The 27,110-nt window shown below is 41.9% G+C and overlaps 1 protein-coding gene across 2 annotated transcripts in view; it reads left to right on the forward strand.

The window, feature by feature from the left end:
- arfgef2 (ADP-ribosylation factor guanine nucleotide-exchange factor 2 (brefeldin A-inhibited)) overlaps positions 1-26,177 on the forward strand; it is a 29,249-nt gene extending 3,072 nt beyond the window's left edge. The window contains exons 2-39 of one of the 2 annotated variants that reach the window (XM_058409997.1): positions 1,056-1,086; positions 2,851-2,974; positions 3,115-3,261; positions 3,843-4,022; positions 4,367-4,625; positions 4,725-4,874; positions 5,166-5,284; positions 6,889-7,022; positions 8,281-8,515; positions 8,605-8,704; positions 8,818-8,957; positions 11,127-11,235; positions 11,369-11,558; positions 11,648-11,759; positions 11,836-12,041; positions 12,334-12,418; positions 12,601-12,772; positions 12,941-13,092; positions 13,219-13,347; positions 13,447-13,605; positions 13,723-13,870; positions 14,175-14,271; positions 14,358-14,398; positions 15,175-15,344; positions 15,448-15,599; positions 15,683-15,855; positions 15,996-16,156; positions 16,239-16,369; positions 16,449-16,578; positions 17,056-17,191; positions 17,839-17,977; positions 18,692-18,749; positions 18,909-19,023; positions 21,746-21,885; positions 22,046-22,214; positions 23,330-23,468; positions 24,825-24,942; positions 25,558-26,177. In XM_058409997.1, coding sequence (XP_058265980.1) covers positions 1,056-1,086; positions 2,851-2,974; positions 3,115-3,261; positions 3,843-4,022; positions 4,367-4,625; positions 4,725-4,874; positions 5,166-5,284; positions 6,889-7,022; positions 8,281-8,515; positions 8,605-8,704; positions 8,818-8,957; positions 11,127-11,235; positions 11,369-11,558; positions 11,648-11,759; positions 11,836-12,041; positions 12,334-12,418; positions 12,601-12,772; positions 12,941-13,092; positions 13,219-13,347; positions 13,447-13,605; positions 13,723-13,870; positions 14,175-14,271; positions 14,358-14,398; positions 15,175-15,344; positions 15,448-15,599; positions 15,683-15,855; positions 15,996-16,156; positions 16,239-16,369; positions 16,449-16,578; positions 17,056-17,191; positions 17,839-17,977; positions 18,692-18,749; positions 18,909-19,023; positions 21,746-21,885; positions 22,046-22,214; positions 23,330-23,468; positions 24,825-24,942; positions 25,558-25,722 — 5,315 coding nt within the window. In that variant the 3' untranslated portion in view covers positions 25,723-26,177. The remainder of the gene's footprint in view (positions 1-1,055; positions 1,087-2,850; positions 2,975-3,114; positions 3,262-3,842; positions 4,023-4,366; positions 4,626-4,724; positions 4,875-5,165; positions 5,285-6,888; positions 7,023-8,280; positions 8,516-8,604; positions 8,705-8,817; positions 8,958-11,126; positions 11,236-11,368; positions 11,559-11,647; positions 11,760-11,835; positions 12,042-12,333; positions 12,419-12,600; positions 12,773-12,940; positions 13,093-13,218; positions 13,348-13,446; positions 13,606-13,722; positions 13,871-14,174; positions 14,272-14,357; positions 14,399-15,174; positions 15,345-15,447; positions 15,600-15,682; positions 15,856-15,995; positions 16,157-16,238; positions 16,370-16,448; positions 16,579-17,055; positions 17,192-17,838; positions 17,978-18,691; positions 18,750-18,908; positions 19,024-21,745; positions 21,886-22,045; positions 22,215-23,329; positions 23,469-24,824; positions 24,943-25,557) is intronic. The other variant, XM_058409998.1, reaches the window with a different exon arrangement.
- The last annotated feature ends 933 nt before the right edge of the window (positions 26,178-27,110 follow it).

A 27,110-nucleotide genomic window follows, 5' to 3' on the forward strand; every position in this document is an offset into this window, starting at 1 on the left:
ACCTCAAACCGAGCTGGGAGAGTGGAATATATAATCTGTGTATCATTGTGGGCAATAGTACGCTGTTTTCCTCATGGTCATGTTGTCGGCTGTTTCCCTGCTTCATCATGCTGAGCTAGCTGCTTTCTTTATCCGGGAGTTGGATGGTTTTTGTTCAGCCTCAGATGGATGTAAAAGCTTTAAATCAAAGTGATAGCGTGAACTGGAACATGTGCTGAAATGATCATTTCCTCAAACACAAGAACACAATAAGATATCATCTGTGGCACTGATGGTGTGGTCAGGCATCAGCTGTGGACGGAGAAGAGGAGAACCACAGGTTCTTAGTTCATGCTAATTCTCACCCGTATTTTGTTATGACTGTAGAACCCGGTGTGTGAGGGTGTGGAGGGAGACCTGGGAGGCAGTTGGAATGTTTGCTGAGCTTTCTCGGCCATGGGTTCCACATTCGTGTGTGTGTCTCAAGCTCTGCCAAAGGGTCTCCCTCTGTCTTTCTCTGGTTACGGAAAACTGAAAGCACAAAAAGCCACAAATTAGTAGACTGGCCGTAATAAGACACAGGTGTTACCTGTGTAACAGACCTTTAATATGATCACGTGTTACCTTCAGGTACCTTGCCTTCTCGCCGTCCACAGCTGACCACACGTCATTATACACTTTTCTATGTACATTTACATTTCTGACATCGGGCAGATGCCCTTATTCAGAGCGTATTACATTTTTATACAACTGAGTATAACATTTTTATACAACTGCCCAGCAATGGCAGCTTTTAGTGGACCTGGGATTCAAACTCGCAACCTTCTGATCAGTAGTCCAACACCTTAACCACTAAGCTACCACATCCCCTATGTATACATATGTAACAACATTGTGGTCCGTCATTGGCCAGTGGCACAGGAATCACAGTCCCAAATACGTACATGCACACATACTAACAGGAAGGAAAAGCACTTGTGATTGTAGATTTATGATTTTATAGAACGATTTTTTTGTGTGTTCTGTTCATTACTTGTATGCATGATTTTTTTTTTTTTCTTTCCTTTTTTTTTCAGAGGAGATCAAACTTGAGCTGGAAAACCAGAAGTAAGTCCATCATCTCCTCTACTCTCACTAATTTCTTCCCATGGCTTTTAGCAAAAACATATATACAAGTAGAACATTACTAAAAACACCTGTGTGTGGATTTCTGGAGTATACGATCTAGTCTCTGATGCCGGTGTCAGGTCTCAGTCGGACACCAGACTCATTTACTGGTACCTGTATGTAAAAAAAATGTCCTGATACCAACAACCCCATGCTATCTGATACTGCGTGACGCACGTGTACCAAACAGATGACACGAAATGAAAGCGATCTCTAAGTGTCTGAGGATTTGATGTTTGACACAAAGCAGAAGGAGGAACTACCTCATCTTCATACCATACTTCTACTTTTACTAGTAATAATGATAATATTCGGTTTTATGTAATAACTTTCTCCAACCCAAGGTAGCTTCAGGATGATGAATAATTCTTAAGGAACATGTACAAAAAGTTAAAGAACAGAAAAATTACAGGATGCTTAAAAGAATGGGGTGAAGGAAAATATTATGTGAAAGTGGCTTACAATCAGGGAGGTACAGCAGTGAGGAAAAAATGAGAGGAAGGAAGAAATGGACAAGGCTATGTGGATGTAAATTCCATAATATGGAAGGATGCATCACCTACAGAGGAGTCTCAGTCTAGGGATTGTGAGAAAGCTGGAGCAAGATGACCTTTACATGAGCAGAAGAAGCCTTTATTATGGTCACACATACAATACAGCACAGTGGAAATCTTTTCTTTGCGCATTTCAGCTGAGGAAGTTATGGTCAGAGCACAGGGGCAGCTATGATACAGCGCCCCCTGGAGCAGGGAGAGTTAAGCACCTTGCTCAATTCCCTAACAGTGGAGCTTGGTGGTGCTGGGGCTTGAACCCTGATCAACAACGACAGATGAAAACTTCTGGATGTGTCCATCATATCATACAAGATAAAGAAGAAGCTGTGTGTGTGTGCTTTGCCACAGATCACATGCTCAACTATCGTCACTCCTATTGGTAGTCGCTGCACCAAGTCGCTCCACATTTGCATATAATGTTCTCAACTATTTGTCACGTCGCTGCACACTGCCCATATCTAGTCACCAACGGTTGCTGTATGGTTGTATCGCTGGACGTCGCCAGCTCTCATTGAAAATGAATGACCCCCAGTCGCTTTGTAGCTGCGACTTAGCATTGTGTGAAGGTAGCATAACCTGAGGCACAGCTACGAGGAGGGTTTGGTATTTAAATACAATAAGAGGTATTTAACCTGTGCGACTGAAAGAGAGTGAATGAAACCTAGTGTGTGTAACTCTAGCAGTTACACTCTACATATACTGGAATCTGAAAAATCTTTTAATAGAAAGCGTGAGGGTGAGCACACATGCTAAATATCAGTGTAAGGTTTTGTGAAGTTCAGCCACGCAAAGTAAATAAAGACTGCTGATGAACTAGTGAGCACGTCACCTCTGTGAGCACTGAGACACACAGACTTTCTTTCCCCTCACTCTTTAGTATAGTGCTCTGTGCACTCAGGTCAGATGGCCCGGTCATGCTCTCTATTAAATATACTGTTTAAATGCCATTATTTATTACAAGGATTTTTTTTGTCTGTGTGTACGTCATGGAGCATTAACACAGCTGCAGCTGAAATTGTAAACTAATGAGAAAGTGCTTTAGGCGTAACTCCCTAAGCCATTAATTGCCACTGCTGTGTTTGTGTATGATAAGAGATACAACACAATGCTGTACTCATTTAACTGTTCTTTTGATATTGATATCTATCAGGGATGGAACCGTGGTCCCTCCTAAAGCTAATTACATTGAAGCGGACAAGTACGTTTTACCCTTCGAGCTGGCGTGTCAATCAAAGTCTCCACGCATTGTCAGTACATCACTGGACTGCTTACAGGTATTGTTTATTCTCATACCTGCTTCATTAATCACACTGGTTTATATTTATTGCACATGTAATGCCTTCAGATTGGCATGTAAATTGTTTTTGTTCTTCTTGTGGAACGTTTCTAACCCCGAACTTTCTGTGCCCTGTAGAAACTTATTGCTTATGGCCATATCACGGGTAACGCCCCAGACAGCGGCGCACCGGGGAAACGGCTGATCGACCGACTGGTGGAGACGATCTGCAACTGTTTTCAGGGTCCGCAGACTGATGAAGGAGTGCAGCTCCAGATTATCAAAGTGAGAGCTCCCTATGATTTATCGAATTAAATTTTTAATTACTTGCCAGATGGATAGCAGGGGACGATCCTGTAAAGGTCACCGGTGTGATGAACAGCGGGCTTGCAGGATAAACACAAAAGAAGGAACTTAATAATGTCACTCTACATTTTATAATCCTTTTCAGTTAGACATCTCAAAGATCATACCAGTCTTTGTAGCGTAGTTACGGCAGAGCTAAATGCACTATTCCATTCTGCTCTGATTTGTACACACTTCATTATATTAGGAAAGGATTTAATTAGCATGGGGTGTAGTGAACAATTTTGCCAAAGCTTTGCCAAAAAAAGCTGCTTTGAAAGCCAAAATACAAACAAATGCAGCCTTTCCCTTCGGCGTTCCTTTCAAAGCCACACCCCCAAAACACATGAACACCACTGCAGATGTTGCTATATATTATTCATAATATTTTTGAAAATACTATATAATTATAATAAAAAACAAAATTCTAACTGATCTCACATTTAAGATACTATACATACAAAAGCAATAGTTTGTTCACTTTCTGGTTTTCTTATAGCTATTATTGGTTGCTTTCTCAGGCTCTCCTCACTGCAGTCACATCTCCTCACATAGAGATTCATGAGGGGACAATTCTGCTGACCGTGCGCACCTGCTACAACATCTACCTGGCCAGCCGTAACCTGATCAACCAGACCACAGCCAAGGCCACACTAACTCAGATGCTCAACGTCATTTTTACACGCATGGAGAACCAAGCAGTCAGTATAAACGCCCCGTATTAACAGAGCTTGCACATTTGTGTAGGGCATAAAACACTTAATGCATTTTAATATGTAGGTGTCACCCTGATTGAAACTTTATTTTATGGAGAAGTCGTAGCTCAGTGGTTAGGATGTTGGACTTTCAATCCAAAGGTTGTGAATTCATCCTAGGACCACCAAGCTACTATTGCTGCCATAAACATCCTTATTACAGAACATATTAGAACAAGTGCATTAATATAAACCGGTCAGAGAATATTATCCACTCTTTTTCTGACCAAATCACATTAGAAAATTCAACAGCTCTGTGGAATAACATACTTTGAGTTCCCTTTTTGTAGGCACTCGAGGCCCAGGAAGCCGAGAAAGAGAGGCAGAGGCTTCAGGTCCCGAATCCTGTCCCAACCTCCCGAAACACTTCGCCTACACCAGGAGTGTGTGCGTCACCACAGAACGGGCCTCCAGAACCCTCTCTGAGCCCTCCTGAGCTCTCATCCACACCCCCTACTCCACAGAACACCTCCATCAACGGACAGTCCGAAAGACCGATAACAGAAGAGGCTGCACAAGTACAGAACACAAGCCAGACTTCACAACCAGGTACTTTATATCATGCAGACTTAAAACATGCCATGTCAGTTTGTGATGGACATATTTATTTATTTTGGTTTGTGATATCCTATTTATGTATTGCTCCAGAACTGCAGGAGTCAGATAGTACTGCACCCACGCCACTGGAACAGAGGGTCGGTGAAGGAGAGGAGGGTCATTTAGAGACGGAACAAGCCTCAGAGGCTCAGGAAGAGGCAGAGCCAGACAGTGGCCTGGGAGAAAGCTCTGTGGAGGGCGGTGAGGTCCTTTCCACTGAAAACACTGCATAATAATATACATGTGCTGATGAGAACTTTCCCTATCACAATAATTACATGATGTTTAAATCATAGTTACGCCACTAGTCAGCCACACAGATATTATTTATATGTATGAAATAATTTTCCAAAAAATGCACTGTAACTAAAATCTCTGTCGCAGATCCCACTTTGAGAAGCATGACTTCAGTGTTTTTTTTAAATCATGCTGTGAACACGACATTTCGGGCCCATATGTGATCTTTTATTAGTTCTACTGTTTCTGCTTCAGTAGGCTTGGACCAACATTCTGACTCAGAGTCCAAAGTGGCACCCCCTATGGCCAGGCCAGACGCTCAGCAAATGAATGGTGTTGTGGATGACCAAACCTCTGTGTCCTCAGATATTCTGGTATAGTACAAATACAGGCATCTCGACTTAAGCTTGACCGTAAAATGTCGGACATTTGCGAGTTTATTATTTCTTAGTAATGCTTGCCTTCTCTTGTGGCTTCTAGTCAAGGTGACATTTTGTCTACCTGTTATCTTGTTTTCCACCAAGTCTCCTTGCTCGTACTCAGCCCTTTGTTTTCAGACTTCAGGGGATAAGAGTTGCCAGGATATTGCCTTTATTCACTGAAAAACTATTTTTACTACATTAAAAAAAATCCTCAGCTCAGTCTACAGCTGTAAGCACTCTAACTACATTTAAAGCCCACAGTGATCTGAACACACTGGTCTGTACTGGAAAAAGATCAGAAAACCTGATCGTATGGGAAATATAATTAGAATTACAACCCATTATAGAAAATGTAGCACTTTGTTTGTGCTACCGTTCTCCCTTTTATTCGTTTTTGTGCTGTCTTTCCTCTGGAAAAAGAAGTCCCATCACTGAAACGAGCATATTTGAATAAATGTTTATTGACTGCACCAAAAACCGTTTGACTTTCATTATACTGCTTCATGTGAATTGCTTTTCAGTAATGGGAAATGTTAAAATATTCCTGTAATAATTGCAAATCTGTTATGTAATACGCATATTAGTTGGATAAAATGCTGACTAAAGGCCAGGGCATGAGAAATCCTGAGGACTGCAATCATATACACTGACCAGGCATAACATTATGACCACCTGCCTGATATTGTGTTGGTGCTGCCAAAACAGCCCTGACCCGTCCTGCACTGTGTATTCTGACCCCTTTGTATCAGAACGAGCATTAACTTCTTCAGCAATTTGAGCAACAGTAGCTCGTCTGTTGGATCGGATCACACGGGTCAGCCTTCTCTCCCCACGTGCATCAATGAGCCTTGGCCGCCCATGACCCCGTCACCGGTTCACCACTGTTCCTTCCTTGGATCACTTTTGATAGATACTGACCACTGCAGACCGGGAACACCCCACAAGAGCTGCAGTTTTGGAGATGCTCTGATCCAGTGGTCTAGCCATCACAATTTGGCCCTTTTGGTCAAACTCAAAGCTCAAATCCTTACACTTGTCCATTTTTCCTGCTTCTAACATCAACTTTGAGGACTAAATGTTCACTTGCTGCCAAATATATCCCACCCACTAACAGGTGCCATGATGAGATCATCAGTCTTATTCACTTCACCTGGTATGAGTTTAAACATAAAACATAATGTTGTGCCTGATCGGTGTAGTCAGCATAGTCTTGGAAACACCCAGGAAAAAAAAAGAACAAAGGTGTGTTCTCACTGGCATCACAGGTTTTGTAGCTTCTGAAACATCTTCAGGTGGAGCTCACGGTTGATGTAAAGGTGCTTTGATCTACTGCAATCATTCTTCAGATAAACTAAATAAACCATGCTAGCCTTTTATTTTAAATATCACTGTAGGCCTGTATTTTTCATCTATTTCCATGGACCTGAGTCATATTAGATGCCTTGAAATAGGCCCGTTATCAATATAACATATAAATTAATGAATGCATTTAAATGAGCCATTTTTACTGATACAGAATTGTAAATGTATATGATGTGCATGCCTTGTGTGTGCAGGAGACTGATGCACTGCAGAGCACACAGACAGCGGCCCGCTTCTCGCACATCCTTCAGAAAGACGCTTTCCTGGTTTTCCGTTCCCTTTGCAAACTCTCCATGAAGCCACTGGCTGATGGCCCACCAGACCCCAAGTGAGAGAGAGACCCTTTTGCTCCTTTTTACTCCACAGGGCAAACGAAACCTGCAGAGAAATCAGTGCACTTTGTGTTGAAATTCTGGCATGACTGTATAGACTAGTAGTTTAACTGGAAATTTGTTACGATAAATGCATTTCATTTGCTAGTGACTAACAATTCCAGTTACGCGTGTCGGATCGCTAGATGTTACGAAATACGTGCATGAAGTCACACGCCTGAAGTCAAGCTGGAGTTTCTACATGGTCTTTCACGTACCGGTTAGAGGTGGATTTCAGCTCTGATTTTGGGTGTCGGAAAGTGTGGCTGATTAAAAGTTAAAGTAAATAACTGTAAAATTATTGTCCTATATAATCAATGAGAGAACTTTCTTATTCTCACCGGACATTTCTAGCTCAAATGATTTAAAACACAGTTTTATATGATCCAGGAAAGTGTAAATAATCTCAGAGTTAAAAGAGGCTCAGGTAGCACATCCAGATAGGTCTTAGATCTTATCAGTCCTTTTTGCTTTGAACCAAAACTCCACACGAAACTCACTCATCCACATCTTTATGGACCTTGTTGGAACGGGAAGGGGTCATCCCCAAACTGTTCCCACAAAGCTGGGAGCATGAAATGTCTTGGTATTAAGCTGAAGCATTAAGAGTTCCTTTCGCTGGAACTAAGGGGCCAAGCCCAACCCCTGAAAAACAACACCTGAATTCTGGTGAAATCTGGAGGGGTGTCCCAAAACTTTTGCCAATATAGTGTATATATGGCCAAAAGTGCATTGGAAGTAGGTAGCCTGGTCTGATGAATCATGTTTTCTTTTACGTCACGTGGATGCACTATGGGAAGAAGGCGAGTCGGCGGAGGCAGTGTCATGCTCTGGGCAAGGTTCTGCTGGGAAACCTTGGGTCCTGCCATCCATGTGGATGTTACTTTGACACGTACCACCAAGGCCCAACCCCTGAAAAACAACACCTGAACTTAATGATTTGGAGAGGTGTCCCAAAACTTTTGGCAATATAGTGTATGCCTGGGCAACCTGTACCTTTCAGATATATCTATTTTATTAATTTTCATTTTTAAATATCTGCATTTTGATGGCTTGATCAATCAGCTTGTCAGTAATCTACCAAACTATCCAAAAAATGTAGGCGGTGCTTTATGACACTTGCTTCTCACAGTCCCAAAATGTTGACCAATGACCTAAACATTTATTTCTGTATATTTTTTATGTTAAGAGGTGATATTGTTCTCTGACTTTTAGGTCTCATGAGCTTCGCTCCAAGGTAGTCTCACTTCAGTTGCTGCTGTCAGTGCTCCAAGGGGCCGGCCCTGTGTTCCGCACACACGAGATGTTTGTGAATGCTATCAAACAGTACTTATGTGTAGCGCTGTCTAAGAACGGGGTTTCGTCCGTGCCCGAGGTGTTTGAACTCTCCCTAGCCATCTTCCTCACTCTGCTCTCCCACTTTAAAGTGCACCTTAAGATGCAGATTGAGGTAAGACAAGGATAAAAGCATAAGGAATCATTTCATTGTATCTGAAGAACCAGATACAGACTTGTTGCGTTCTCTTTGCCTTTTATCAGGTGTTCTTCAGAGAGATTTTCCTGACGATTCTGGAAACATCTACCAGCTCTTTCGAGCACAAGTGGATGGTCATCCAGACACTGACTCGTATTTGTGCAGGTATTCATGCTGCTTCTTTGGCTATGACCTGTTTTCTTTAGGTAATGGGTGAAATAATGTACATATTAATTATGCTAGAATGTCTTGCACACGTCTCTCCTCTTCTCTCACAGATGCCCAGTGTGTAGTGGATATCTATGTGAACTATGACTGTGACCTCAATGCAGCAAACATCTTCGAGCGGCTGGTGAATGATCTGTCAAAAATTGCTCAGGGTCGAAGTGGACAGGAGCTGGGAATGACTCAGCTGCAGGTATTCCCTCCATCTGTGTCCCAATATTTTAGGCTTTGCTGCACTAAACAGCTAAAAGCAAGAGTTAAACTGTGTACAGGATGAAAAAACATGAGTCAGTCTCCTGGGGAAAGCCCGTTAGATGCCGGTCTGAAATTTGGAAAACATCCAAAAGAGATGTGTTTTGGCCGATTTCTCCTGATAATTGTACAGTGGCCAAAACACAATAACAAATTGAAAAACACAAGGAGAATTCAGACAAAGTGGAAAAGGTAGGTATTGTTTTTGTGAATGGAATTCTTTCCCCTGATTGGACGAGACATCGGTCACTCAGGATCTACAGGAAGTCCAGCAGTAGCTGCAGCAGTAGAAAGTGGATTGGTGTGTGTATGAACACAGCTCTGCTCTTATAGCGCTCCTTACATCCTTTAATCTGGAATAGTTTGCTCTTCCAAACATACCTGGTGTGTTTTTAGAGATCGCAAACTAATCTTTACTCCATGATACGCTATCAGTATCTCCAACATCACACCATATGACCGTCCTTCATCACAGTAGAGCTGAATGAACTCCATTTTCTTAGAAAGATGTGTTTATTTTCTTAAAAAGATTTAAAAAAATAATAGTTTAAAGTGAAGGCAGAACTCCACACATGTACAAGAAATAAAGTTAGATGCACAATTTCCTACTTCCTGTAGATCCTGAGTGACTGATGTCTCGTCCAATCAGAGGGAAGAATTCCATTCACAAGCCACACCTACCTTTTCCGCTCTGTCTGATTTGTCCTTGTGTTTTTGGATTTGTTATTGTGTTTTGTACTTCTCGGCCACCTTACATTAGACTGAATTTTTTTATTTAAAAAAAAATGTAAATGTGTTTTTCTAAAATGACAGTCATATTTTTATTTTTATCATTTTAAACTCTGTCTATGCAAAAATTCATGGTGGGTGAGGAACATATTTATGTAGCGGTAAAAAAAAAAAAAAAAGTAAGAAGCTAAATTTTAGCTGTAAACTTTTCAAGTTATGACCCATGATTTAAAATAGCTAAGTAAAATTCCCTTTCTGATAAATTAGCTCTTTACTCTTAAAAACACTAAAACTACTTTATCTTGTGACATGCATTTTGTTGTGTGATTACTTTATTACATGAAATAAAATGTAATAAATGTAAAGAATACATGCTGTTTAAAGAGCAGGCCATGACATAGAGACTTTGGCTACTTATAAACCACTTTAAAGCAGGTGTTAACATTACTTCATCATCATCCGGTAAAGGGGTAGTGTTTTGTCACACTATGTTGCTGGTGAAAAAGTTACTGAAAGTAGCTAAAAGTAATCTAATTCATAATTTTTGAAGTCAGATACATCTGAATGTCTGTGATGGTCCTGCATGTCAGTGGGAATTTAATATTTGCCTGCAATCATTTTTTTGCAATCATCTGTGGTTGTGCTGCATGCAAAAGAGAAACATTTTCAGGAAAGTCTGTTCATTTTCAGAGCAATGTACAGCAGAAGATTTCTTGATGTGCTTCAGCATACCAAGATTTTTTGGACAATTTCATGCTCTTTGTGGGAACAGTTTGGGGATGACCCCTTCCTGTTCCAACATGACTGCACACCAGTGACCAAAGCAAGGTCCATAAAGACATGGATGAGTGAGTTTGGTGTGGAGGAACTTGACTGGCCTGCACAGAGTCCTGACCTCAACCCCATAGAACACCTTTGGGATGAATTAGAGTGGAGACTGTGAGCCAGACCTTCTCGTCCAACATCAGTGCCTGAAGGGAATGGAATGGTCAAAAATTCCCATAAACACACTCCTAAACCTTGTGGAAAGCCTTCCCAGAAGAGTTGAAGCTGTTATAGCTGCAAAGGGCGGGACAACTCCATATTACATTCATGTGCAGGTAAAGGCAGATCTTCCAGTTTTGACCTGGCTCACAGTCTCCACTCTAATTCATCCCAAAGCTGTTCTGTCGGGTTGAGGTCAGGACTCTGTGTAGGCCAGTCAAGTTCCTCCACACCAGACTCACTCATCCTGAAAAACAACACCTGAGTTCAATGATTTGGAGGGGTGTCCCAAAACTTTTGGCAATATAGTGTACATATTGCTGTTTGACATTAGAATGTCATTAATTTTTACAAAAATTAATTTGTCTTTTTTTTTTCTTTTCTTTTTTTTTAACAGGAGCTGAGTTTACGTAAGAAAGGATTAGAATGCTTGGTGTCTATTCTGAAATGCATGGTGGAGTGGAGCAAAGACCTGTACGTCAACCCTAACCTGCAGGCTAATCTAGGTGAGAAGACGTCCTTTGTAGGACATTTAAAGACTTCCTCTTACCATATTGCGTCTGCACGGTGCATTAAGTCACCTTCAGGGCTTCAGATGTCTGCAGTGATGGACTCCGCTTCGTTCTGGTCTATGTATAGGTCAGGAGCATCAGGCTGAAGGAGAGGGAGTAGAAGCTAAACTCCCCGAACACTTGTCCTCTCGCAGAGACAGTGTTGGCTCTCAGGACTCGGCCGTGTCCTCCAATGTTCAGGCTTCCCAGCCTGACCACCCTGAACAGTATGAGGTCATCAAACAGCAGAAAGAGATTATTGAGCACGGCATTGAGCTGTAAGTCTTTCATTGAGCTGTATGTTTTTCTCTCATTTTAGCCTTGTTCCAACTGTAATGTCTTTATTTCCACCATGTGTTCCGGCTAGATTTAATAAAAAGCCCAAGAGGGGTGTGCAATATCTGCAGGAGCAAGGCATGCTGGGATCCTCTGCGGAGGACATCGCTCAGTTTCTGCACCAGGAGGAGAGACTCGATACAGTAAGTGTATTTATTTACCATGTGCTTTGCTTAGATCTGGAATGTTCTCAGCTCATTTCTTGCCCCCTTTGTTAAGACTCAAGTTGGGGAGTTCCTCGGTGAGAACGCCAAGTTCAATAAGGAGGTGATGTACTGCTACGTGGACCAGCTGGACTTCTGTGGCAAGGATTTTGTGTCGGCGTTGCGCACGTTTCTCGAAGGCTTCAGGTTGCCTGGAGAGGCACAGAAAATCGATCGGCTCATGGAGAAGTTTGCAGCACGCTATCTAGAGTGCAATCAGGGGTGAGGGTCTAACAGAATCCACCATGAATACAGAAAGTCTGTTGAACCAGCAGCCCACAGATTAAATCTGGCTTATTGATTAATGTTTAATTGTTTTGTTTAGTCAGGCAAACACAAAAGAAAATTTATATTGCTAACAGGACTGTCGTAATGCAATAAACTGGCAGTTTTTAGTTGATTCACTTATTGACAGAATTTTCTGCCTCATCTTTATTGCAATTTTTCCCACTCGTGGTCCACTTGTTGGGGAAGGTTGTTCCCTTTGCACTGACCTTCATCTGTTTGTTTCCAGGCAGACTTTGTTCGCTAGTGCTGACACGGCCTATGTGCTCGCATACTCCATCATCATGTTAACCACCGATCTGCACAGCCCACAGGTGAGTTTAAAGCCCATGGGACTAGTTCTGTTTCTGTTTGCTTTTAGTATGAAAAGCCTGATTTTATTTTACTTGTGATTATTGGTTCATGACAGTTCTTTATTGAAAGCCATTATAATTCGTTTGCACAATTTCTAAATGTTCCTGTCTTTAGCTTAATGAGCGTCTTCGTTTCATCTCAGGTGAAGAGCAAAATGACAAAAGAACAGTACATTAAGATGAACCGTGGCATTAACGACAGTAAGGATCTGCCTGAGGAGTACCTCTCCTCCATTTATGATGAAATAGCAGGAAAGAAGATCGCCATGAAGGAGAGCAAAGAGTATTCCATCACCCCAAAATCCAACAAGCAGAGTAAGTGCCTTTTTCAGTGTGAGAGAGTGAAATTTACTTATACCCAGCATATTTATGGCATCTCTTATCTATACTTAATAAGCATATGTTCTTTATCATATTACTAGTATCGGTTAAATTATTTTCTGAGCAGGACACTAACTGAATAAGGCTACGTTTTACTGGCAGGTGTAGCTAGTGAGAAACAGAGACGGCTGCTGTATAATATGGAAATGGAGCAGATGGCTAAGACAGCTAAAGCCCTGATGGAAGCTGTGAGCCACGCTCAGGCTCCTTTCTTCAGTGCCACCCACCTAGAGCATGTCCGCCCAATGTTCAAGGTACCAGACCTTTCCCTTTTCCCTTTTCACATCTCCCTTTTTACAGCCGTAATGCATCTGGGGTGACTCGCATGTGAGACAGCTCTGTCTGTCTTTAGCTTTACACTGTCTGTCTGTATGTTACAGTTGGCATGGACACCCCTGTTAGCAGCATTCAGTGTGGGCCTGCAGGACTGTGATGACCAGGAGGTGGCATCTCTGTGTCTGGAGGGAATCCGCTGTGCCATCAGGATTGCCTGCATTTTCAGCATGCAGGTGAGTTCAACACACTGCACACTAACCGGTGCCATAAATATTTATACCTCTTTATTTCTACTGGACTTTTCACGTTTGTGTGTTTTTGTGTGTGTGCAGCTGGAGCGTGATGCGTATATTCAGGCCTTGGCTAGGTTTACACTGCTCACTGCTAGCTCCAGCATTACAGAGATGAAGCAGAAGAATATTGACACCATTAAGACCCTCATCACTGTGGCACACACTGATGGGAACTACTTGGGCAACTCCTGGCATGAGGTGCTCATAACACTACAGCTCGGCATTCCATTTTGGTTCTTGTTAACTGTTTAGCCGTGAAGTAAAGCCCTCATTTCCCACCTGATCTGATATCTTCTGGTCACTTGCATATTACAGATTCTGCAGTGTATCAGTCAGTTAGAACTGGCTCAGCTGATTGGCACAGGAGTGAAGACACGTTATATCTCCGGTGTTGTCCGAGACCAGGGAGGTAGTGTTAAGGGCTTTCCCACGGGCGGAGAGGAGTTCATGCCTCTTGGCTTAGGTAAGTGTGTGATTGTGTTTGCAAAAAAAAGTGAACAAACCCAAGGTATAAATGTTGTGTTCATTTGGCCTCTGCAAATGGACCAATAAGTCCTTAAGATCAGCAATCAAAAATCTTCTGCTTGGGGCGCTATAGGTCTGAAATTGTACTCATGAAACAAACACTTATTCATTTGTCAAAAAACAAAGCTGCATATGTGAAAGCACCATTAGACAAACTACTCAAAGGAACAATGTTATGAACTTATGATGCTTTGTACTTTATTCAGCGTATTGTTTGTGACTTTATTTTTGACCTGTCACAGGCACACTGGTTGGGGGTCCAGACAGACGTCAGATGGCTCACATCCAGGAGTCAGTGGGGGAAACCAGCTCTCAGAGTGTAGTGGTAGCAGTGGACAGGTGAGGGAACAATGACTGCTGAAAAGCTGTATATTTAGTGTTGTTGCGTATTGTGCTTAACTCGTTTTTCTGTTTTTGTCCTCCAGAATTTTTACAGGATCCACCAGGCTTGATGGAAATGCGATTGGTATGAACATATGTTTGTAGCTGACTGAATTTTCACCATTTCTGGCAAGCTTCCTGCATCTGTAGTTACTGTATTTGTATTCTTGATGTGTGTTTTCAATTATCCAGAGTTCAGTAAAGTATGTGTAGCTTTACACTGACCAGGCATAAGATTATGACCACCTGCCTAATATTGTGTAGGTCCCCCTATTCACTGCCTAAACAGCCCTGACCCATCCTGCATTGTGTATCCTGACCCCTTTCAGGGATCAGAACCAGCATTAACATCTTCAGCAATTTGAGCAACAATAGCTCGTCTGTTGGATCGGATCACATGGTCCAGCCTTTGCTCTCCACGTGCATCGACGAGCCTCAGCCGCCCATGACCCTGTAGTCAGTTCACCACTGTTATTTCGTTGGACCACTTTTGATAGATACTGACCACTGCAGAACGGGAACACCCCAGTGGCAGTTTTGGAGATTCTCTGATCCAGTGGTCTATCCATCACAATTTGGCCCTTTGTCAAACTCGCTCAAATCCTTACGCTTGTCCATTTTTCCTGCTTCTAACACACCAACTTTGAGGACAATGTTGACTTGCTGCCTAATATATCCCACCCACTAACAGGTGCCATGATGAGGAGATAATTAGCGTTATTCACCTCACCTCTCAGTGGTCATAATGTTATGGCTGATCGGTGTACATAAACTGTAACCCGTAACACTGTAAATTTGGTTATACCCTCAAGTTCTTTGATGCACTTCAAAATCAAATTCATGTATATGTTTAACTCCCAGTTGACTTTGTGCGCTGGCTGTGTGCGGTGTCGATGGATGAACTGGCCTCTGCTCACCAGCCACGCATGTTCAGCCTGCAGAAGATCGTGGAGATCTCCTATTACAACATGAACCGTATCCGATTGCAGTGGTCCCGCATTTGGCAGGTCATAGGAGACCACTTCAACAAGGTCAGTTACATCTCTGCGTCATTCTGGTCTTTGATTTCTAAATCTGTAGTAGTTCATTACTGATGTGTCCACACCATTCATGCCAAAAAAAAAACAATAACAGGTGGGCTGCAACCCTAACGAGGATGTGGCCATCTTTGCTGTTGACTCTCTGAGACAACTTTCCATGAAGTTTTTGGAGAAAGGAGAGTTGGCAAACTTCCGCTTCCAGAAGGACTTCCTTAGGCCATTTGAGCACATTATGAAGAAGAACAGGTTAGTGAAACAGAATGACCTGGAATCGGTGATAATCGGCCAGCAGTGGTTTTACTTAGACTCCTTTTTTTTCCCCCATAAAGGTCGCCAACAATCCGGGACATGGTGATCCGCTGTGTGGCTCAAATGGTGAACTCGCAGGCAGCTAACATCCGCTCAGGCTGGAAGAACATCTTCTCTGTGTTCCACCAGGCAGCATCAGACCACGATGAGTCCATAGTAGAGCTTGCCTTCCAAACCACAGGACACATCGTCAGTGAGTGTCAGCGACTCCTCATCTGAGAGAGCAGCAACACTAATGCTAATATTATTTGAGCAATTCCTCAGTACAAAGTGGTTTAAATGTTTTTATTGTCTTTCCACTCATGTTCTTTATCTCTCCCTATTTCGTCTTAGTGAAAACGTTTCAGCAGCACTTTGCAGCAGCCATCGACTCGTTCCAGGATGCGGTGAAGTGTCTGTCTGAGTTTGTGTGCAATGCTGCGTTCCCTGACACTAGCATGGAAGCCATCCGGCTCATTCGCCACTGTGCCAAATATGTGTCTGACAGACCACAGGTGAGCACTCGCACTTTACTGTAGCATAAGAGTGATCTTTTCAAGACTTCCTTATGTTGTTTCTCCCGGTCATCCTGCACAGGTACTGAGAGAGTACACTAGTGATGACATGAACGTGGCTCCCGGTGATCGGGTGTGGGTGCGAGGCTGGTTCCCTATCCTGTTCGAGCTCTCCTGTATCATCAACCGCTGCAAGCTGGACATCAGGACCAGGTGAGTTGAAACACCTTCGGTCACACTCTTACTGATATTTCAGGCTGTTTACATTGTTTGCGCATATGCATGTCTTCAGAGGGCTGACTGTGATGTTTGAGATTATGAAGAGTTATGGACACACTTTTGAGAAACACTGGTGGCACGACCTCTTCCGCATCGTCTTCCGCATCTTTGACAACATGAAACTTCCAGAACAGCAGACCGAGGTGAATATTTGTCTTTGGCTGTAAGTTTTAGAACTAAAGCATCATGGTTGATTAACAAAATTCTTATTATCTAAAGGCACATTTTGGGGGCTTAACAAATGTTTAGATCAAAAATATCTTTGAAGAATGCTTCTATTGATTATTAAGACAAACCTATTTACATTTTATATTATACATTTGCATTATTGATCCTTTTAGAGGTAGGGGAGTGTAGAAATGGGGGTGATTAGCAGATAATTTAGTTAACTACAATAATAAACTGGTGTCAGATATTACCAATATAAAAGCAGTACACATGTTTAACTCCTGTTCATGCCATAGACCAGGTTTTTCTCCTACAGCACAGAGATTACATTGCAAGAAAGAAAGCTAGACCATTCTCTCTTCTGCAAAATGAGGGACCTGTTGAATCCTTGCAATCCTTCAGAGAGCAAATACGCAGAAAATATCAGACCGTTTCTGCTTTGTCTTCCACAGAAAACCGAATGGATGACCACTACGTGTAACCATGCGCTCTATGCTATTTGTGACGTCTTCACGCAGTTCTACGAGCCGCTCAGCGAGGTGTTGCTGGTTGATGTTTTTACTCAGCTGCAGTGGTGTGTCAGACAAGGTAGAGCTTTCAGTGACTCATCCGAACGCACTCATTGCTCCATGAGTTCATACATCACACGGTATTTGACCGACAGTACATTGCTCATTGGTGCAGTGACCACCGCTAGTGTTTTAAATATATACTGACTCATGTAATACAGGCGAAAGGTCAGATTTTTTTTTATCCTTAAGGTGTTTTTAAAAAAACAAAAAAAAAACAAACCCACAACCCTGGCCCAAGCAAGGAAAGTAGAACTTGTGGTTCTGCTTCTAGTTAATTTTTCCACCATTCATCTGTTTAGTTATCAAACATATATACAGGCTGCAATCAAATTAGTGGTGAAAGGACTTGTTTTGTCAATAATAATAAAACCTTAAATCTGCACATGACCGACTAAATCTGTTTAAAGGAAAATATCTTTAACATTGTCACTGCAGTAAAAAAAACTCTTCAGAAGTTGTGTCTCTATAAATTGTTGTTGTGTTCATTCAAGTTAAGAAATAAAACACCACAATGTTGTTTTTTTTGATGCCACAAGTACATGTCGATGTGCCGAAACCTCCAACTGGAACTGCTGCTACTGAACATGTAGCCAGTGCAATAAGAAGAGCTCTACATTTTTTTTGTAATGCAGCTTTTACACAGTCTTTCCTCTGTGTCCTTAGATAACGAGCAGCTAGCACGGTCAGGCACCAACTGCTTGGAAAACTTGGTGATCCAGAATGGAGAGAAGTTCAGTGGGGAAGTTTGGGATATCACCTGCACCTGCATGCTGGAAATCTTCCAGTCTACCAGCCCTCATGCGTATGACACTGACACACACACACACACACACACACACACTACTGAGTGATGAACACAGTTAAATTTCTTTACATTCATATTTCAGGATTGAACAAATCAGTAGCTCGTGTGCCGGGGTTTCACAACAATATTTTTTATTCATAGTTTCAGGGGAAACATCTTCTCCAATCCTTGGAGAATTGTCTTTTTGTGAAAGGTTTCTGATGTCTTACAGTGGTGTGATGCACACAACTGTAACTGTAAATAAAATGCAGCACAAAGTTGTCATTTAGCACAACCTTCAGTTACTGTAAAAACATTGAGAAGACACTAAAGATACTCGCCAGAGTCAGAGAATCTATTTTACTTGCAATATGACGACAGTATACCAAACGTAACAGCTGATAATTTGCTGACTAGGACGCAAACATGAGGTGCTGAATAATCCTAGAGTTGTTCATTTCCCTTAGTCTGTTTTTATCTATCTAGGTAGCTTATGTTATTACATTGAATTCTGGGCAACTGAAACACTACACTAGTGCTTGACAAGTTTGCTATCTAATAAATGTATGATTTGTCCATCCCTGCATTTTATATAAAAAAACAATTTTCTAACCAACTAACACCAACAACAGGATCGTGAAGGCCTGTTTTAGCGAGGCAACTGTGATTGACTGTATGAAATGCTCATGATTAAATACACCTGACCTGATGTGATTATCGTCCTCTTAATAGCTTGTTGACATGGAGACCAGCTGGGCAGGAAGAGGAGGTGGGAGATGGGAAACACATGGTGAGATGACTAACATAAGTAAATATCACATACACACACACCATGAAAAAGATACAGAGAGATAATCATCAACCAAACGGCGCTCTGATGTTCATGTGCCAGTTATAAACGCCTTTTAACACATGACATGACGTCCAATGCAAACGCTTTATTTTTCAGGATGTGGAAATGGACTCTCAGTCTCAGAGCAGCTTTGAGAGGACGCTGTCAGAGAGAGGACAGAGTCAGATGTCCACAGCCAGCGATGAAGCCTGGAGGGGAAAGCCCCATGCACGTAAGCAGCACACACATCTTTTCTCACCTCTTCTTGTTTAGCATGAACTTCCTGTTCTTTCTGATGTCAAAGTATCATTTGGAATTTTTTTTCCCCCAATTTACATGAAATACATATGTACTGGTGAGTAAATGTGAACCTCACACACTTATCTCAGTATGTCAACTCTATTTTAAGGCGATGTTGTCATACTCGGTGCTCTCCTGCACATTAATTATACTCTGGAAAAAAAACGTAATATGACCCATAAACGTTATCAGTGCTGTCTTTGATGGGATCATATACGATAAAATTTAAAAAGGAGGAAAGACATAAAAGGAAGTGTAGAAAAAACGCAGAGGGTGTTTTTTTTTCTGCATTTCTTCATTTTTACAAATATAAAAATTATAAAGACAAATGGTAATACAGGAGCAGTAGAATAGTGGAGTTGTTCTGAGGTCCTAATGACAAAACAGTTGCCAAATAAAGTGTACAGAATCATGCAAGAGGAACTCATCTTGCCACATCCCTTCTCTTGCAGATTAAACCAGTTATATCTCTATGCAAATTCTGATTAAAATAGACAGAATAGTACACTTGAAACTTCACATGAATGGTCCCTGGTGGATGATTAAACTGACGGTTAATACTGACGGTTAATACCAACGGTTAGTACCTAGCTCCCTAGGGTGTGAATCAGTATACGGGTTCAGACTCTAGCTCACTACACATTGGGACACTGATGACTCGGTTTCCTGTGGCACTCAGATTTCCTCAACAGTTACTGTAAAAAGACCAACATAAAATATTTAGGTTTTATATTTCAGCTAAATTTGGTACCTTCGTCACGCACATTTCTGCCATACTTCAGAAAAAATCATTGAACACTACAGACTAAACATCAGATTTTTAAAAAAATGTTTATAGAACGTCACATGAAGTGAATTGTGAATTTCCCTTTGGGATGAATAAAGTATCTATCTATCTCTATCTTAAAAATCACTGACAATGATCATTTGACTCTAATCATTTGAGAGCCACAACAACGATAACAAGCTACTAGACGAAGATGACCGAGAGATCAACCGCCATTTTGTTGCTGACTGAACTGAGCCGACATCCAATAAAGAGGACACTTAATACATCGAATGATTTAGTGCAACACGATAAACTTGAATATTTCCACTCTGCGTACTGACTACCATGACTCCCTGATACAGTTAATATATTCTCGTCACTCTTGTCATCCACGACCTTCCCTGCAGTTTTCATGTCTTCTCGGGAGGTCTAGAGATAAAAAATAATAATGCCGGCTGTTTCTATTGCTTTAAATGAAAGTTAAAAACATGCTTAAATACTCTCATAAACATGCAAATACACATCTGAATACATGCTCGGGTTAAGGTTGTAAAACCTCAGCTTAAAATTCTTTATTCAGTTTAAAGTAGAAACCTTACACCGATCATGGCATAACATTATGACCACCTGCCTAATATTGTGATGGTCCCGCTTTTCCTGCCAAAACAGCCCTGACCCGTCAAGGCATGGACTCCACTAGATCCCTGAAGGTGTGCTGTGGGATCTGGCACCAAGATGTTAGCAGCAGATCCTTTAAGTCCTGTGAGGTGGGGTCTCCATGGATCAGACTTGTTTGTCCAGTACATCCCACAGATGCTGGATTGGATTGAGATCTGTGGAATTTGGAGGCCAAGGCAACACCTCAAACTGGTTGTTGTGGTCATCAAACCATTCCTGAACCATTTCTGCTTTGTGGCACGGTGCATTATCCTGCTGAAAGAGGCCACAGCCATCAGGGAATACCGTTTCCATGAAAGGGTGTACACGGTCTGTAACAATGCTTAGGTAGGTGGTACGTGTCACAGTAACATCCACATGGATGCAGGACCCAAGGTTCCCCAGCAGAACATTTTCCAAAGCAGGACACTGCCTCCACTGGCTCGCCTTCTTCCCATAGTGCATCCTGGTGCCATGTGTTCCCCAGGTGCCATGATGAGGAGATAATCAGTGTTATTCATGTCACCTGTCAGTGTTCATAATGTTATGCCTGATTGGTGTATATTAACTTGAAGCACAAAAATAAATAAATGTATGACAAAAGATTCACAAAAGTGTAAAGACAGCCGTCTCGACCGACATTTATTTAAGTTACTGATCGTAAAAGCTCCTTTCACCAAGGAATGTTGAGTTAAGGCTAACTAAGTTTTCTTCTTGTTAAATGTTTGTTCATTACTAGCTAAATGCAAATAGCTAGCGGTCACTATACAAACTGCCTCGATAAATACAAAGTGTGGTCAGCAACAGATAAATTACACTACATTTGCATTCATATCTCTGTCATTTGGCAGATGCCCTTATCCAGATCAGTGTACATTTATTTTCTTTATAAAGCTGAGCAGTTGAGGGTTAAGGGCCTTGCTCAATGGCCCAGTAGTGGCAGCTTGGTGGTGCTGGGATTTGAACTCACAACCTTTGGGATAAAGTGTAGATTTGTTAGAAATTCAAGTGTATAATCCAAAAAAGTCACCTTATGAAATGCTCAAGGAATCATAAAACATGATTGACCACAGAAGAACTAAATAAAGGAATGTTCAGTAATAAAAGAGGCAGGGAAATATTCTAGTCTATTAAGGATTAATATAAAGATATTTATATTCAACATTAAACTGTACTTAATATTGTGTGATACCGTGATTTTCTAAGAGCCGTGCGCTGTGATTCACAGGAGTTTCGGACCAGAGGCTGTTTGCGGGGCTCCTCATCAAGTGTGTGGTGCAGCTGGAGCTCATTCAGACCATAGATAACATTGTCTTCTTCCCAGCCACCAGCAAGAAGGAGGACGCTGAGAACATGGCTGCCGCTCTGGTATGTCTATGTCTTACTTTTCATTTCTAAAATATTTTCCCATTTCAGAATGTAATTGTTGTTGTCTTTTTTAATGTGGGTGCAGCCATGCAGAAGACAGAGCGTACAGAGCTGAGGTTCTAATGTCAGGTTCTGGTGTTTGTGTGTCTTTCTCATTCAGAGAGATGGTCTGGAGGAGGGCGAGTCGCAGGTTGAGTCAGAGCAGGGCATGTACAGGCATCTCTCTCCTCAGCATCTCTTCAAGCTGCTCGACTGCCTACTTGAGTCGCACAGCTTCGCTAAAACCTTCAACTCCAACAATGAGCAGAGGACAGCGCTCTGGAGGGCAGGTTGGTCTCCTCCGTATATAAACCATTAGACAGCTGACAGAGAGGACTTACTGAAGCCATAACCTGGCATTCATGTACACTGATCTGTTTTTAAAGATACATGACTTCAGTTTTGTTTGTGGACAAAGCTGCTGTATTTTAATATAATGAAGTTTTCTTAGAATTTAAATACAAAAACTGTTATCTACAATATTACAATATACACTGATCAGCCATAACATTATGACCAGTGCCAGGTGACGTGAATAAGACTGATGATCTCCTCAGCGTGGCACCTGTTAGTGGGTGGGATATATTAGGCAGCAAGTGAACATTCTGTCCTCAAAGTTGATGTTAGAAGCAGGAAAAATGGACAAGTGTAAGGATTTGAGCTTTGAGTTTGACGAAGGACCAAATTGTGATGGCTAGACCACTGGATCAGAGCATCTCCAAAACTGCAGCTCTTGTGGGGTGTTCCTGGTCTGCAGTGGTCAGTATCTATCAAAAGTGGTCCAAGGAAGGAACAGTGGTGAACCGGAGACAGGGTCATGGGCGGTCGAGGCTCATTGATGCACGTGGGGAGAGAAGGCTGGCCCGTGTGATCCGATCCAACAGATGAGCTACTGTTGCTCAAATTGCTGAAGGAGTTAATGCTGGTTCTGATAGAAAGGGGTCAGAATACACAGTGCAGGACAGGTCAGGGCTGTTTTGGCAGCAAAAGGGGGACCAACACAATATTAGGTGGGTGGTCATAATGTTATGCCTGGAGTACGTATACCTTCTAATACAGTAATGGATATGATTTAGCTACAACAGTGTCTGTTACTTAATAAAATTGTTGCTCAGTAGTTTATTCTATCAAATTATTTGTAATTTGAGCTAGCTACTGATTTTCCACCTAACACTATTCACTTCATGCAGTAGATAACATCGGTATCTTCTTACATGCGTACACTTAGTGTTTTCTCACAACACAAATTGATCTCACGCCAGTCTGTAAAGTATGTCGTTATAGACTATTAGTATGTATGTTTGGTGTTTTCTGTCAATCAGCTATCAGGTCATTTGCTGATTCTGTACAAAGTACTTGCTGTTTGGTTGATAATGAGGTTTTGCCTGCCTTTGTGTTTCTGCAGGATTCAAGGGCAAGTCCAAACCCAACCTGCTGAAGCAAGAGACGAGCAGCTTGGCCTGCAGCCTGAGGATACTGTTCCGAATGTATTCGGACAATCAGCTGAAGGGCGCGTGGCCCGACATCCAAACTCGACTTCTACTGTGAGTTTGGACTCGGGTGGGCCCACAGAGGTTTACTGTGACAAAGTACAACCTTATGCATTCATTCTAACAGCTGACGAATCTCAGTAACCGAGACAAGTAGCAATTTGAAACATCTGGATGTAATAACGTGGAAAAACTCTGCACTTTGTTTTTCGGCTTTTAACAACGTGTAATAATCCACATGGGGAAATTACTGTCATGTGTGCCGAATACTAGTTTGCTTTTGTAACGGTCATGCTTAATTTAATTTGAAAGTAACTAATTCGTAAAGCAGTAGATTTAGAGACTACTTTAGTGTTGGGTGTTCAGACAGATTTTGCAAATTTGACCAATATTAAACATTTTAAGGCTAGATGGTTAACTGTTTCCTCTCAGATTTTAATAGGTAAATTACACTAACTTAACCACTTTACTGGAAACTCCTGTACACCAGTCGAAGACTTAATAATACTGTCTGGTTTCATTTAGTTTGTGTCCACTGCAGCCTCAGATTCATGTTTTGGGCTATATACACTGACCAGGCATAACATTATGACCACCTGCCTAATATTGTGTTGGTCCCCCCTTTCATGCACTGTGTATTCTGACACCTTTCTATCAGAACCAGCATTAAATTTGAGCAACAGTATTGTTGGATCGGATCACACAGGCCAGCCTTTGCTCCCCACGTGCATCACTGAGCCCTGCCCACCCATGACCCTGTTGCCGGTTCACCACTGTCCCTTCCTTGGACCACTTTTGATAGATACTGACCACTGCAGACCGGGAACACCCCACAAGAGCTGTAGTTTTGGAGATGCTCTGATCCAGTGGTCTAGACATCACAATTTGGCCCTTTTGGTCAAACTCACTCAAATCATTACGCTTGTCCATTTTTCCTGCTTCTAACATCAACTTTAAGGACAAAATGTTGACTTGCTGCCTAATATATCCCACCCACTAACAGGTGCCATGATGGGGAGATACTCAGTCTTATTCACTTCACCTGGCACTGGTCACAGTGTTATGGCTGATGCTCTTACCACATGATTGAATAATTGCATGAATGCACAAGGGTACAGGTGTTCCTAATAAAGTGGCTGGTGAGTGCAAGTTCAGAAACGCATTCATGAAGTGTCTTTCCATTAGTGCGTGTTAATTTCGCATGGGTAAGGCTGATGGAGTGACGATCTGTATGTACATGGTAACCATATCTCTGGCTTTGAAGCTCTTTCATTTTAATGTCAGTAGGAGTTTTATCAGTTTTCATTTGTATGTTCCTTCAGATTGACTAGATGTTCTCTGACAGAAAAAGCTTTAGGATTCACATCACTGCAGCACTCTATGCATTTCATTCTTCTTCTCCTTCCACAGTGTGTGTAGTGAAGCCTTGGCCTACTTTATCAGCCTAACCTCAGAGAGCCACCGAGAAGCCTGGACCAGCTTACTGCTGCTCCTTCTCACCAGAACACTGAGACTCCCAGATGACAAGGTAATATATACATTAAGTATATATGTACACAGCTGTGTGCTGAAAATGAAAGGCTAAAACAATTTAGTCCAGTTTTTTAAGTCGCTGTCCAGTTACAGATGTCCCTGCAGGTCCCTCATGTTGCATATTCAAATTTTCAGTGACGTCTTCAGAAACACTGAATGGTTTTCTTTTACACTGCTGCGTAGGAGAGTATAATGGTTTAGATGTTATTTCCTGCCCGATGACCCTGATTTGAATATATTCCCCTGATCCCTCAGGGTTTTATGGTAAACCTCACTTGCAGGAAACTCTGAGCTGATATGTCAAACTGTCAGCATAAATCTGGGATCTTCCTTTACATACAGAGGTCAGCGTACTGATAGACAACTGACAGCCTCCGGAGCTTTCCCTGTCTTTCCCTCTAGAGATAATGTTAGAGCTGATCCACGTCTCTGGACACACCATATCCTTTTTGTTTCCTTAACTGGACAATTTCTCAATTTAAGAGTAATATAGAAGCCAGTTGGTCAGTGTTGATCTTTAACTCAAATGATTTTTTACTTCTGCACATGAATCTATTTGTCTGCTCACTGTATAGCTGCCTTAATGAACCTACCCTTTATCACCCTCCAGTTCAAGCCACATGCCTCCTGTTATTACCCCCACCTATGTGAGATGATGCAGTTTGACCTCATCCCTGAGCTGCGTGCAGTCCTGCGTCGCTTCTTCCTCCGCATCGGTTCAGTCTTCCACATCGCTGCCCCTGAGATGGCGCACACACAAGCCACAGCCTCATAGGTCTCTGCATGACTCGTGTGTGTGTGTGTGTGTGTGTGTGTGTGTGTGTGTATAAAAGACTATGGGATGGGGAGGCAGGAAAGCTTAAGTTGTGCATCCCTCCTTGGGTGTGAAGAACCATGCAGGATCTCTCGCTCTGGGCTCTGTGTATGTAAAGCCCACTCTCTATGTCTGGATCTCATGATCTATTCACCTTCGGCTCCTCCTGAAGAGAGAACAGCACTGTGAGCCAACAGAAGCTTTTCCTCTACGCTGACTGTCCAACGTACTGTGCAGCTCAGTAAAATCATATCATTTATTCCAGAAGAGAGAAGGGTAGTAAGACAAAAAGAATTAATTTATTAACCATATCCTGTTCCTGATTGTCAGTTGATTTGTGTTGTTTTTTTTTTTTTGTTTTGATTGTTCTTGCGTTCTCTGTTATTTTTGTCCTTTCAGTATGTCAACAACAGCAACATCCAAAAGCACAGCGGTGAGAGCATTCGAATATTTCGCCATTTACAAATTCGGAATTTGAAGCAAGTGTATGCAGATGATAAAAGATTTACTAAATCCTCAGTCAGGAATCTCAGCAAGAGACTGTGCACTGCTCGTATATCTACTGGGTTAATGATCACTTTTGGTGTATGTTGTTCATTTCTATTAGGAGCATTAATGAAGGGCAGTGCAAATTACACACCCTCTTGCTGGTTTTCTCTAAGCATACTGCATTCATAAAACACAGAAGCAAAACAGGTCTTGTGTGTGTCAGGTTAACAGTGAGAATCTCAAATATGGAGACCTCATCTTCTGATGAGCATTTTAATAAGAATACAGATTAACAGTTCAGTGGAGTTGACCCAGTACTGGCCAGGAACAGTAGAGCTGCTCTTCATTTCTTTTTGATTTCAGCAAGTATTCAGTCCAAAACATTCCATTCACTCTGTAATACACACTACACAACACTGCATAAAAGTGCAAACAGACTGGGAAAATGTTAAGAAAAGGCCGTTTGGCCTACGTCTAAGAGACGTAGGTTTGTGTTTCTGTTTTTCATATACTAGGTGGAAAGTCCCTGCTTAGTGGACTGATTCATCCGGTTCCCAGTCCCACCATCAGCTGAGCTTTCCCCAGTGTCTAGTGTGATCAAGTCAGCTTGCTTCATTATCTTGCAGTGTTGCTGTTAACGCCACCAACACCAAGCAAACCCAGGAATGATGATAAAAACCAAGGTTACATCTACTGTATAATGCAGATTTGTTTATACTTGAGTATACCAGTATAAAGCCTCTGTAGTAACAGAGCATATGAAGCTTGGGATTCGTTTTTATGCCGATGTATTTAATTCTTTGAAGTGCATTTAAATATTTTCTGAAAGCATTCCTTCCCTTGCAACTATATATGTCTAC

This window comes from Hemibagrus wyckioides, linkage group LG15 (genome assembly GCF_019097595.1).
Source record: "Hemibagrus wyckioides isolate EC202008001 linkage group LG15, SWU_Hwy_1.0, whole genome shotgun sequence".
NCBI lineage: Eukaryota > Metazoa > Chordata > Actinopteri > Siluriformes > Bagridae > Hemibagrus > Hemibagrus wyckioides.